The sequence below is a fragment of the Gobius niger genome (assembly GCF_951799975.1).
Source record: "Gobius niger genome assembly, chromosome: 18".
Lineage (NCBI taxonomy): Eukaryota > Metazoa > Chordata > Actinopteri > Gobiiformes > Gobiidae > Gobius > Gobius niger.
The window spans coordinates 26,519,252-26,533,215 of NC_136869.1; the positions used below are offsets into that span (position 1 = coordinate 26,519,252).

The 13,964-nt window shown below is 44.7% G+C and overlaps 1 protein-coding gene across 2 annotated transcripts in view; it reads right to left on the minus strand.

The window, feature by feature from the left end:
* The window catches only part of LOC306977535 (E3 ubiquitin-protein ligase HECW1-like), a 28,796-nt gene extending 18,878 nt beyond the window's left edge, over positions 1-9,918 (minus strand). For both annotated transcript variants that reach the window (XM_079575898.1, XM_079575899.1), the window contains exons 1-9: positions 9,718-9,918; positions 7,323-7,632; positions 5,957-6,064; positions 5,191-5,285; positions 3,752-3,827; positions 2,729-2,898; positions 2,509-2,651; positions 2,347-2,447; positions 342-1,171 (exon numbers count right to left, since the gene is read on the minus strand). In XM_079575898.1, the coding sequence (XP_079432024.1) occupies positions 342-1,171; positions 2,347-2,447; positions 2,509-2,651; positions 2,729-2,898; positions 3,752-3,827; positions 5,191-5,285; positions 5,957-6,064; positions 7,323-7,632; positions 9,718-9,744 (1,860 nt within the window). In that variant the 5' untranslated portion in view covers positions 9,745-9,918. The remainder of the gene's footprint in view (positions 1-341; positions 1,172-2,346; positions 2,448-2,508; positions 2,652-2,728; positions 2,899-3,751; positions 3,828-5,190; positions 5,286-5,956; positions 6,065-7,322; positions 7,633-9,717) is intronic.
* Between the last annotated feature and the right edge of the window lie 4,046 nt (positions 9,919-13,964).

Sequence of the window (13,964 nt, forward strand, 5' to 3'; positions counted from 1 at the left end):
GCTCATGAGCAGCTCGACACAGAAAATGCTCTTTCTGCAGTGGGTGATCAAAGAATGGATTTGGATTCCGAACTAACCTACTGAAATCTTAAATACTGCTGACTTTAGTCACATCTCCATGGAGACGCACCCACTTCCAGTAAAGTTACCGGCACTGGTTGTCTGATGGATTTAGCGATTATCTTCTAGCACGATAATCACAATAATCAAAAAATGTGGCGATCGATTAATTGCCGCATTTTTATCGCGATTAACGATACTATTGTTTATCGTCCCATCCCTAACCATAATATGACCTTCCCTTTAGTCAAAGGCTGTAGAGCAGTGCTCAGCTGTCTCACCTGAGAGGGGGACTGAGTGGTGTCGTCCTCGTCCTCATCAGGAGCGTCCTCTGACAGTTTGGGGGTCTGCGATGCTGGGGATGAGTGTGGACTCTCCCCCTCCAGCGGCTCCTCCAGGCTGGAGGCCTGTGCCGAGGGCAGACTGTGCAGGAGGTGGTGTATCCGGATGTAGTGCGAGCGGGGCGTCTCGGGCTCTCCACAGGCCGACGCGATGACCGTCTCCAGCTCGGACACGGGCAGGGAACAGGGGCGTGCCTTGCGTCCTGAAGGAGTGTGGGAGCTGTAGTTTGAGAAGAGGGACTGGCAGCCGCAGGACACAGGGCTGGGGTTTCCTTGAGTTTGAGTAGGTGCCTGGATGTTTGTCTCTTGGACTTCGTCAAACTTGTCTGAGATTTCTTCTATTGTGCAGCCTTTATCAACGGCGTCATCATGTGACTCGGTCTTTGTCTCGTTTTCGTTAGCCTCCACTGTCACCTGCTCTTCCTGGGGCACGGCCTGTGACTGCTGCCCCTCGGCTTCCCCTTCACCAGTCGCTGGTTGTTGTTGGACCTGCATGTCCGTGTCTGGGGGCTCCTTTATTTCAATATTCTCCTCATCCCCCTCTAATGCTAGGTCTACCGCCTGTTGTACACAGTCTGATTGTGCAGGGGGGGTTTCAGCAGAGGGAGCGGGTAACTCTTGAGGACTGGGAGTTTTAGGGCCGTCCGCCGGGAGCTCGGTGATGTCTGCCCCAACACTGACTGTATCATCTTCAGGGCTTTGGTGCGGAGGGTCTTCTGCATTGGCCTCAGGGCCGGGTGTTTCCATGATGAGCGACGTGTCCTCATCATCTGGAAATACAAAGTGTCACACATGATGTTTTAAACACACACTATGTCCTCACATCCTTTTACATTGAAGTTGTGGATAATTGTGCTTTTTAACCACCTCAGTATTGCTATTCCACATTATATTTATCATTTAAATGATTGTGTTTATTTACAAAATACACTTGATGCATATCATTCGTTGCTTGTAGTGCCCTCTATTGGCAGCAGGATCATTTAGACGTGGTAAATACAAGATACAAGCAACCATTTTCAGCTAGCAGCATGTAAACTAATCAATGCTACAATAAATGCAGTTTGAGTGGAAAAACTGCTTAGAACAGGTTCAGGGATGGGCTTTGAAAATGCACACACATCAAGTACAGAAACTTGCGTTTTCATGAATATAGCAAACATTTTTAAAAGGCCTATATCATGCAAAATCAACCTTTATTTCTTAGACCTTCTCTTGGACAGACTGAAGAGGACCCGGCTGATGAAGAGGCTACATGGTAATTCTAAAACTGTGGTAGTGTCATGTACGCAGTGTTTAAGCATAATCTGTCATAATCTGTCATGCATGTTTTGCCTTGGATAACAGTAAATGAAGTATGTGGTGGTTTTTCTTATGACTGTGTGTACCTATGTCAACTCATTATGCTCAGTGTGAAGTACAAGGTATTTGATTAAACTTCTCCACCGCGTGAGGTTGTATGTCTGTGAGTATATGGCTAATGTGCTCAGATGTGTCTCCTGAATAGAAACAGCGAGCGTAACTCAATGTGGATGCATCACAATCAGAAATGAAAATGCCATGGGCCCACACGGAGAGAAGTGTCTCAACCTCCGTGTTGAAAGAAAGTTTCGTAGTACTAGGCTAGTTACTTCCCGATACGATACATATCCCAATACAGATTTCATGATATGTATCGCGATTTAAGTGTATCACAGTGTGAGTGACCATAATCCAAGATATTCAGAATTTTAAGAAAAAATAATGGAGGTTTTTATTCTGCTGAATAAGCTCAATGTGTTATTTAGGCTTTTTATCGGAGTAGTTAGAGGACATGTTGTGATACATTCTAAATAAAGACTATGATTAGATAAACATTTGAGTATCATGATACAGATTTTCAACACGATACGCATATTGTCACATACTCCATAACGATTTATTGCTGGACAGTCCTATGTAGTACCTGGGTGTATAGAGGAGGTCAGCTCAAAGCGGAACTGCAGCTGTCCACACACGTGATCCGTCGGTAACCTCCGTCCGAGAGAGTAGCTCACAACACGGTCACTGCAACCACACGGAAAACTTTAACACAGGCAAATCTCTCAGCCATCAACGCGGCGTTTACCCGATGGCGTGTTTCTCCAGCAGCCTCTGAACCGGGATAGACAGCTTTCCGAGGAAGCGCTTGATGATCGGTCGACTTTTGGCAAATTTGTCTTTGACTTCTATCTCCAGGACATCAGTCGGAAGAGACACAAAGCTGAACCTCTGAACACACGCACACACATTGGTAAGAGGAGGCTGTAAAGGTTCGGTGACGATACTTAAACAATCAAACGCTGCACCTCTGCGGTCCACTGCGGGTTGACGGTGTTGCAGGTCACTCCAGAGCGCTTCTCCTGCCCGTGGTGAGGCAGCGAGGGGAAGATGCTGTGTTTGCCCGGCTGGATGCATAGTTTCAGGTAGGGGTCGGGATTGAAAAACATCCCCTTCTTTATTCCCATTGCTTGAACATCTTGAAATAAGACCAAATTAAAATCAACAAATGATATGTAATGCATTTTTGTTAGTTGCTACCGTTCTACATGATACAGTATGTTTGATGATATAATGATTTACTTTGAACCCTGTACTTTTTTTGTAGATCGCCCTCTGTACATCTGGCCTATTGATGGATACTAGCCTTTTGGACAATTCTGGAGAGATAAAGATAAAGATGATGCTAAAATAAAGAGGGCTTCTCTTCTGACTGCACACTGGCTCCAAAGCGGATTATGTAGTGTGCCCATGAGCACACCACGCAACAATGAACTGGCTCCAATCAAGTGCAAAAAATGGACATGAGAGCGAGGACAGTATCTTCAACTGTAGCAAATATGTAACTTGAAATAAATGTAATATATATAAGGTCATTCCTGGGTTTTGATCATGTGACAATGGCCATATTTTACAAACCCATGGCTAGTCATTGCGGTTAAAGTAGACATCATCTCAAATCAAATATTATGTAAACAAACATTGATTAACAGGACTGATTAAATCTGTCAAAGATGGAAACATCTCTGGGCCAGTAAAACATAAATCACTTTCATGCGTGTGGAGCGAGCCAACATTGGCTCAATACTGCACAAGGATCCGGCCCAACTCTGGCATGATTTTATTATTTAAAACAGAGATATCCATCGTCACATGCAAGTCGCTCCTTTTTCAGGACAGCGCTTCTAAAGCATACGATTCTTGTACATCAAAGCCAAATGCCTTTTCACTTGCATCTGAGCACATTCTTTTTGAACTCGTCTCTTTCTCTGATGACAGTGTCTACAGTTGGTCAGATGGGATTGGCTCCGAAGAGCCGACTGCACTGATACCTGACAGACTGAAGCTGATCAGCCTCCTGCTCCCCTGTTCAGCGTTCGCCTCTGGACTCACCACAGGCTTCGTCGCCTACAATCACAGCAGAACATTTTTTACACACACTGTATCTGCTTATGATTCGGAGTGAAACAAAGTAAATAACATGTAGAACACAATTACTAAGGATTACACAATCTACAATTCAACTTTCTAAATTTGTATCGAAATGAAAATCTTAGTAACCTCTTCAACCCTAACGGCACCCGATCGGGGGCCAGTTTTGCTCCGGGCAGTTGGACGCCACTGGACACAAGGGGGCGCCCTTCCAACCTTCTCAATGTAATGTGAATTGACTTTCTTCAGAGTGAGACTTTAGGTCAGACACCATGAGTGACAGTAACATGACGCTAAATACAGTGAGCTCTTTGTTTCCAGTAAAAAGTCTGAGGCCTCATTGCTCTTCAGTCACAGACTGAGAAGTGAAGAGGGAAGTCATGGAGATTCTGCTTTAGACAGAACTTCAGACTTCTGCTGGATAGAAGAGTTATATCATTTTCTGTTATATCACAAATATGTACTAAAAACATAATGATATGAAAATTATCAAACAGTTATACAAAAAAATGTGAAAATCCTGTATCTAAAGAATTAGTTGTATGTACTATCACTGTAGAAAAAACAAACAAAAAAACTTGTCATTTGTATCTGCTGGGAGAGTCATGTTTTTTCCAGTTCCTCAGAGTCGTGGTGGGTGATGGTGGACCATGACAGATGTGGACAGGACTGTGGTAGATCTACTTTTACTTTGGAGAAAATAGTTACTATAGTAACTGTTGAAGAAATGAACCTCATGAGCTTCTTCTGTAACATCTGTCCATCTGCTGACTCTACAGCAGATATGATATATTTTTTTAGAGTGAGAGTAATAATTAACTGACTTTTTAAACACATAAATTCAGGATTTTCACACCTATCACTAAGGAATACTTGAATGTCAATCTTTTATTGTTACGTCCAGCAGAAGAGAAATGTTCTAAAGCAGAATCTCCATGACTTCCTTCTTCACTTCTCAGTCTGTGACTGAAGAGCAATGAGGCCTCAGACTTTTTACTGAAAACAAAGAGCTCACTATTTAGTGTCCTGTTACTGTGCCTCACGGTGTGTGACCTACAGTATAACTCTGCAGCCAATCAGATCACAGTGACTCAGAGTGGGCGGGGCTCAAATGTGACCAAACGCCAAGATCCAAGATCTGAGACTAAAATAAATAAAACCCCGGGCTTAACAGGTTAAAATATCTTTGTTCTCTCTTGACAGTCAATAAATGAGTCCCAAACAATTCATATCATGTTATGGTATTAATCAAGATGCCCTTTATCACTGTTACTATTCCCATTTGTACTGAAGCGATTGAAATTAATAAAAAATGAATAAATGAACCGCTGGCACATACTGGAGAAGTGCTGGTCTTGATGGTGACGCTGGGAGTGGTGGCTCTCAAAGCTCCAGTGACGCCGTGGTAATATCTGAAGCACACCTGGGTCTCCACTGGGGGCACACGGACAGGACGAGGGAGTGAGAATGCAACTACAGCGACTAAATCAGGCAAACTACCAAGTCAGTAAACATTTTCCTTCAGTTTTTACGGTAAGCCCTTTGCAGTTCACAACATTTAGAATCATCAATGACATTTCTTCAACTCTTCAGTCAATGAAAATTCTTCTTTGTGTTTCAACGATGTGTCATGATGAGGGCTGAGGACCGTTGAACAATATCAGTAGGGTATCAGAAAAAAAGTTTAGGTACTAGCAGAATCGGAAAAATGCAGGCACCGAAAAAATATCTTCCATCTTCAGATCCCAAATTTGATGCTATTGGTATTATTTTCCCCAAATTTACCAAATTTTGCCCAATTGTTTTCCAAAATTGTTTTCACGCCATTTTTGTTTTTTTTTTGCAATAATTTCTCCCAATTTTCTAACATTTTTACCCAAATTATTTCCCAATTTCTTGACACTGGAGATAAACCCCTATATTGGAAGATTTGCAGATCTTCCACACATTGTTATTCTGTTTTCTGGTTCAAGACAACAAATATTTTAATAAAGGAATAGGAAAAAGTATCGTTCAAGCATCGGGAGCGAAAACCAAATATCGTTAAAGTACTGGTATCAAACAAAAATGTAGCGGTGCCCAGCTCCAGACATGCTTACACTTACCATTAGGGAAGGGGATGCTCGTGTCGAATTTCCAGACAATCTGTCCCTTCTGAGAACCACTGATCCCTCGGCTTTTATAATCCAGGAAGTTTTCAGAAGACGTTTCATCTGGAAAAAGAAAATTCATTTAATGAGAGATACTTATTACTTGTAAATTAAAATTGAAATACATCGCCTTGCATTAAAAAAATTAAATAAAAAATGTCCTCCTTTTTATAACTTCGAGTGTAAATTCAACCAGTCTGCTCCCCATGCCTCTGCCAATCTGCCCATATAAATGATATAAATGCCACAACGCCGCCCTCCTTCCTGCCATTTCAACTGCAGGCTCACAGACAGACACCAGAGACAGAGCAGTGATCTTTGCCTTATTCTATCCTTAATCGCTCTGATACATAAGTGCATTTCAGTTAAATGACTTCACAGCTGCAAGACTGTCGTTTCTCTGGTGCCTGTAATGTAGAGCTAGGGAAAGATTGCATTCATGTGGTTATCTGAATTAACTGGAGTAAAAAAAAAGCCATTTTGATATTACAGAGCAAATGACATTCCTGCAGTTATATCCATCTGGAGAGACTCTGGTACAAACTGCAAGAGGACGGACTGTTATTGCTGATTGGATCTAGAACACCACGGTTTAGCCAATCGCACGGCTAAACCAATACAATTGTACATAGCAGCATACAAGTGCATGTTATCAACAAATGTAAAACTATACTGTAAGCCAGGCCCAGGGGCCGGGGTCAAATCCAGCTCTCCGGAATTGAGCCTCTGGCCCCCTGGATGATTTTGAGAACCAAATACCTGCTAACATACTCTAAATATGTAAACATGTATTTATTTCAAATTGGCTGGCAAAATATATTTGAATCTGGGACAATTCACAAAAGACATTAGTCTTAGATGTCACGTGCCAGGTTATTTCCATGGTCATATGTGAACGAGGATGCTTTACTTCGGCCATAATTGGAAGGTTCAGCCCTTGGTATTTTGACGGTGTTAAAAATCGTCCCTCCACCAATCACACTTGCCCACCCCTGCTGTAACTGATTCTGTCATGAGATTGATCCGATCGACAAACGCAAGGTTCACTCGGAGTCTCTAGAAAGGTTTTTCCAAAACAAAGAAAAACTTCAGGTCAACTATCAGCGGTTCACATTCAGTTCTATATTGCATTAAAGGTCAAAGCCACAGGCTCAATACGTCTATAAGTCTAATAAGTGATATTAAAATCTCCCCTATCCCAACATACAGATGTCTGTCTGAAGACTTTCCAGGTAAGCCATGAACACATCAAGGATTACATTGATGCACAAGAATTCAGATGTTCTTAACTATTAAAAAGAGAGGACAGGTGAACTATTACCCAGGAGATACATTCCAATCCAGTCCCCAGCGTCCACATCCTCTTTAATGTCCCATGTAATGACCAGCTCTTGAGCCTGTCCCACGGTGTAGTGTGAGGCGCTGGCCGTGAGTGTGGAGCGGGCATCAGGAGACACCAGGTCAGTGTCGCTGGTGGAGCGGGACAGGCCCAGCAGTAAGGAGTTGGACACAGCATAGGTTTCCGGACTGAAGCTGAGCCGCACCACATCCTTGGAGCGCTGCTGGGCCTGGCTGCTGCGCGAGGGGGAGGCCATGGACGCCAGGCTCAGAAAGCAATTCTGGTGCAGGTTCTACAAAACACATCGCAAAGATTAGGGACAAACAATGAGTCACTGCATTGTTGGAAATTGGGTGAGGTTGAACTGTACCACAAATATTATATCCCACCCCCCAGTGCACAGATTCTTCTGCAACTATTTAAAAATACATGTACTACCATTATGTTTAGACATTGAAGTGGATTGCAATATGCGATGCGGCTGTGCAAACTTGTGATAACGATATCGTTACGCTATTTCACTAAACCATTTCAACACGATATGCTCCACTCTAATAAAACACAAAGTAATACGTTTTTTAGCAAATTGCGTCAAAAGACTTAAAAAAAACACGACATCAGGACCAAAACAAGACTAAGAATGAACCAAGTTAGGAAATGTTTCATTAAAACTAAACTTTTACACATTTATAAGTTCAAAGCATTGTTTGTGTCGATCTCAGGCCGATGAAGACTTGATGTTGCGATATATTGTGGCTTTTTGCGATACTAATACTGCCTCACATGATATCGCGATATATTGCGCAGCCCTAATTATGTTTTTACAAAAAACATAATCGTAGAATGCAACTCCTTTCCACTGGTTTGTCTTTTGGCTAACTAGTGTTACCTTACTGGACACCACGCTTGGCAACAGGGAAAATTAACCTCTTAACCCCCACCTTAACCGAGTGCATTTTCAGCATTATCCAAATCTTAAAGGGATGTTTCAGGAATTTTGACATACATTCCCTAATTTCATAGTTATCCAGAGTGTTGTTGATTTCAGGAGATTTTTTTTTATTTTTTTTATTCATGCAGTCCTTAATTGAACAGTTTAGTGATGCTAGGCTAGTGCTAGGCTAGTGCATGTCTATGGTAACTAGTAGCCCGAATTGAAAACAGTCTGACCCAAGCACAGAGCACCTGAGGCAAATCACTTACAACACCAGACTAACCATGTAAATGTCTGTTGACCGGATATTTTTTTTTAAATATAACCATTTTGCATTTAAAAGAACTTATATTTGAGCAGCATTAGTTTCCTGGTTGTAATTACACAGCGGCGGAGTGATCTGCTCGGTTACCGGATCTACAGTAGTTTTCCTGCAGACGGCATTACTACACGTGGAATTCACAAAGGAGCTTTCTACAAATCAGATATGGCAACGTTTGGAGGACGACCCCATGATTTTGAAGAGGTTTTTAATGCAGGCTACTAGTTACCATACACATGCGCTAGCCTAGCACTAGCCTAGCACCACTAAACTCTTCAAATATAAGAACTGCATGAAAAAAAAAATCTCTCCAGGAATCAGCAACACTCTGGATAACTAGGAAATGAGGCCCTATGTCAAAAATCCTGAAATATCCCCTTAAAGCTTCTTGACTAGAGCCTACAGGCAAGTGTAACGCCTCATTTGAAAGCTAAGATCTACAAAACAGATCTTTTTCTTGTCAATCCTTCATCGCTTTTTTGTTGCATTTTCATGCTCACTATATAGATGATTTTTTCCAAGAAGATTTTAGATTTGGGTAATGCCAAACAGGAGAAAAATGTGCTTGGTTCAGGCGGGGATTATGAGGTTTAAGAAAATTAAACACAGTGTACATACTCTAGGTTAATACAGCATGTTTTGCTAGTCTACTACACACAGGCTAACCATCCGCTGTATTATATTAAAAACAAAAGGTAATTCCATAATTTGAGACTAAAGGGAAAGTTACTTGTGCGAGTAACATGTAATAGTTGAGCTGGAATTTAAATCGTTGATCTTTGGTTGTTATTCCAAAAACAAACGTCCTCCTGTCAACAGAGCGAGTATGATACACAGCCACACACATCGATAAAAGACAAGCACTGGTCGGTATAGTCCCGCTCCTTATTGTTGACATGAACGCTACTCGACCATGAACAGCGCTAACAATCACTTAGCTAAGTCCCTCCGACAGCAGGATGGATGGATGGATGGATGGATGACAGAGAGCCAGCTAAAGGTGCGGCCGTTGCTGAGGAGAGAGCGGGGAGGAGGAGGAGGAGGAGGAGGAGGAGGAGGCGAGAGGCTACATCTTTAGCATCACTCAGAGATGGCAGCAGAGGCTACACGTTCGTTCCCACCTGAGAGAAGAGGACGGATCGGATCATACTCTGGCAGAAATGGTCCGCTGCTCATCGACGAACACGCGTGGGGAAACCTAAGAGCGTCCACCGAGGTCCATCGGTTCTGGGAGGGCGAAGAGGAGCGGGACACACACAGAGGCAGCAGCGGCAGCAGCAGCAGCAGCAGTACACAGACCCACCGACGAACGGGCCGAGTCACATCTCGCTGCCTGCGCTGTCAAGCTAGCAACACGAGTGCAAAAGTACTTCCGGTGCTTCATAATAATAATGATAATAAAAATAACAATAATAATAATAATAATGATAATAATAATGATAATGATAATGATAATAATAATAATAATAATAATAATAATAATAATAATAATAATAATAATAATAATAATAATAATAATAAAAATAATAATAATAATAATAACAACAATAATAATAATAATAATAACAATAATAATAATAATAACAATAACAATAATAATAATAATAATAATAACAATAATAATAATAATAATAATAATAACAATAATAATAATAATAATAATAATAATAACAATAACAATAACAATAATAACAATAATAATAATAATAATAATAATAATAATAATAATAATAATAATAATAATACACAAGGTAAAATAAATAAAATAAAATAAAACAGTCGACGGATTTGAGGCGCTGTCCCGGGGCTGCGGTGCTGAAAAGCTAAGCTCCCAAAGCAGGAGTTTGTTCTTTTTTGTGTGGAATTTAGCAAATTAGATGTTGGCTAAAATATGTTTTATCATTATTCCGACTAGGGCTGCAAAGATTAGTTGATATTATCAATAATATCGGTAACAAGAATGTGTCGACACATCTCATTATCAAATCGCTTTCATACAATTTTCAATTATAGACGGTCACTCAGTATTTCTTTTTCGGCCCGTTGATGTGTTTTCTTGCAAGTTAAACAGCAACAGGAACTTCGGGGGGCGGGGCAGTGTTTACCTGCCTTCATGTAACTTATTTACCACCTCTTCAGTTGAGCGATTGGACCGATAAGCAAACTGGTCTGGGTCCAGGGTGGAGGCAGAACAGACTTGATGTGGTCCATGACGAGGTGCTCGAAGCACTTCATAAGAATAGGAGTGAGTGCTACTGGGCGGTGGTCGTTAAAGCAGGAGGATGGTGACTTTTTTTGGTACCGGAATAATGGTATTTGATTTGATGCATGTTGGGACCACAGCCTGCAGCAGAGACGTGTAAAAAATGTCTGTGAGACTTCAGTGAGTTCATCAGCACAACCTTTCAGCACACGACCTGGTCTGTTGTCTGGACCCGGCCCGGTGCTTTGCCTGCGTTGATCCTGCTCAGAGATCTTCTCACACTTACGTTTAGTTTAAAGATTGCCTTTCAACAGAGGTTTATGTTAAATAAAGAGGACAGAGGTTTCAACATGTGTTAGTGTCACACGCCTCAGAGTGGCTCGGACGCCCTGCCACAAAAACAAGATACACTTAACAAGCAACTTATTCACTGTTGGTTATTTGCGTTTCTTCTTCTCTGAATAGAGTTAAGACGCCGAAACAATGTCAAATGTGTCTGATCAGAGTGTGATGAGGAAGTTCAGCTTTGATGGCACGGTGATGAAATAGTGTGAGCTATGATACACTGTGCTTATGTAGCCTATGTGTTCATTTATATCATGGAGAAATGTGCAAGCTTCAACAGGAGCTTTAACCCAACAATTAACTAATTATTTTATGTTTAAAGCAAAATATATAAAAGAATTTGGAGTCTAATGTGTCCGGCACGGTTATGTTGAACTTTAAAATATAATCCACAAAATTTGTTTAGATTTGCAGACGTCGATTTAAATGATTAACTCACTCAGTTTACAAGATCGAGAGCTGTATTTCCGACAAAATGCAACATCCAACCGCACTACAGCTTTCAGGCAGGATTTACATTTACTGAACATAAGCACAGTGGCGCAGTGGTTAGCGTTCGTGCCTCACAGCTCGAAGGCCCCGGGTTTGATTCCCACCTGAATGAGGCCTTTCTGTGTGGAGTTTGCATGTTCTCCCCGTGTCTGTGTAGGTTAGTTTCACAGATGACCCTCAGGTGAAGAGAGTCAAAGCCAGGGGAGGAGGACAAAGATTAAGATGAGAAGGAGAGGGAAGAGGTTTAGGAGCTGACCAGTGCAAGACACCACGTTCTAAAACAGGGACGAACCCAGGAGGCGCTGCAGAGCCGTTTTTTCCTATATGCAAACTACGCAACGTGCACAGGAACCCCCAGCCACAAGGGCCCCGCATCTCAGTCAAACTACAGTGTTGTTTCACTGATTAATTAACGCGTTGTTACGGGGACAGGCTCTGACAGCACTCACTCACTCTCCACCTACTTTGCCGCATATAACACCAAAACGGAGCAGTCTGCAGGGGATGAGCAGGAGAGACCGACTGCCTTCCCCCTGTCACTTCTAAAGCGCGAGTGCTTCTCTGCTCGTGTCCCGCTCAGCTGTCTCCCAGCGCTCACTTCGCCTCATACTTCACCTCATGCTCCCCTCCTGCGCGGCTCCTGCGCGGCTCCTGCTCCTGTGCGGCTCCTGCTCCTGCGCGGCTCCTGCTCCTGCGCGGCTCCTGCGCGGCTCCTGCTCCTGTGCGGCTCCTGCTCCTGCGCGGCTCCTGCTCCTGCGCGGCTCCTGCGCGGCTCCTGCTCCTGTGCGGCTCCTGCTCCTGCGCGGCTCCTGCTCCTGCGCGGCTCCTGCGCGGCTCCTGCTCCTGTGCGGCTCCTGCTCCTGCGCGGCTCCTGCGCGGCTCCTGCTCCTGCGCGGCTCCTGCGCGGCTCCTGTGCGGCTCCTGTGCTGCTCCTGTGCGGCTCCTGCTCCTGCGCGGCTCCTGCGCGGCTCCTGCTCCTGTGCGGCTCCTGCTCCTGCGCGGCTCCTGCTCCTGCGCGGCTCCTGCGCGGCTCCTGCTCCTGTGCGGCTCCTGCTCCTGCGCGGCTCCTGCTCCTGCGCGGCTCCTGCGCGGCTCCTGCTCCTGTGCGGCTCCTGCTCCTGCGCGGCTCCTGCGCGGCTCCTGCTCCTGCGCGGCTCCTGCGCGGCTCCTGTGCGGCTCCTGTGCTGCTCCTGTGCGGCTCCTGCTCCTGCGCGGCTCCTGCTCCTGCGCGGCTCCTGCGCGGCTCCTGCTCCTGTGCGGCTCCTGCTCCTGCGCGGCTCCTGCGCGGCTCCTGCTCCTGCGCGGCTCCTGCTCCTGCGCGGCTCCTGCTCCTGCGCGGCTCCTGCTCCTGTGCGGCTCCTGCTCCTGCGCGGCTCCTGCGCGGCTCCTGCGCGGCTCCTGCGCGGCTCCTGCGCGGCTCCTGCTCCTGTGCAGCTCCTGTGCTGCTCCTGCTCCTGCGCGGCTCCTGCTCCTGTGCTGCTCCTGCTCCTGCGCGGCTCCTGCTCCTGTGCGGCTCCTGCTCCTGCGCGGCTCCTGCGCGGCTCCTGCGCGGCTCCTGCTCCTGTGCAGCTCCTGTGCTGCTCCTGCTCCTGCGCGGCTCCTGCTCCTGTGCTGCTCCTGCTCCTGCGCGGCTCCTGCTCCTGTGCGGCTCCTGCGCGGCTCCTGCGCGGCTCCTGTGCGGCTCCTGTGCGGCTCCTGTGCGGCTCCTGTGCTGCCCCAGAAGGGCCAGCACCGGCTCTGAGGCGCTGCACTGTTTGAGGATCACTGAAGGCACTACCGCAGTTTGCCTGACCTCCAAAAACATGCTGCTCAGGTTGGCCCAGAATGGGAGCGGGCTCAGTCAGAGGCTCAGGACTAACACAACATCTGATCTACACAATTTCGTTGTGCTATTGTACAATGACAAATAAAGCTCTTACTACTTAAATGTGTGAAAAGATACAGTAACAGCTTATTTATGTCACATTCACCTGCTCTGTATAGGAGTGTCCACCAATGTGGCTGGAAAAAAAGAGGAACAATAGAAAAGCAGAACAACTTCAGTAATAATACCCGGTAATAAGACTACTGACTGACACCGGAGACGTTGCAGTGAAGAAGGATGGACCCCTCATCTGGAAGCTTTCCTGATCTCTCCTCCTCCTCCTCGTGATCGATCCCGATACGTCATGGACAGTGTTCTCCATGGTCATTTCTTCATATTGCCTCAAGTCGATTTAGTCGGCCAAGGCACCACCACTTCTGTGAGAATGAATAATAGGGAAAAAAATGATGTAATGTTTTATAGTTCTTCTTTAGTAAGAACTGTTGACATACCGAACACAAATT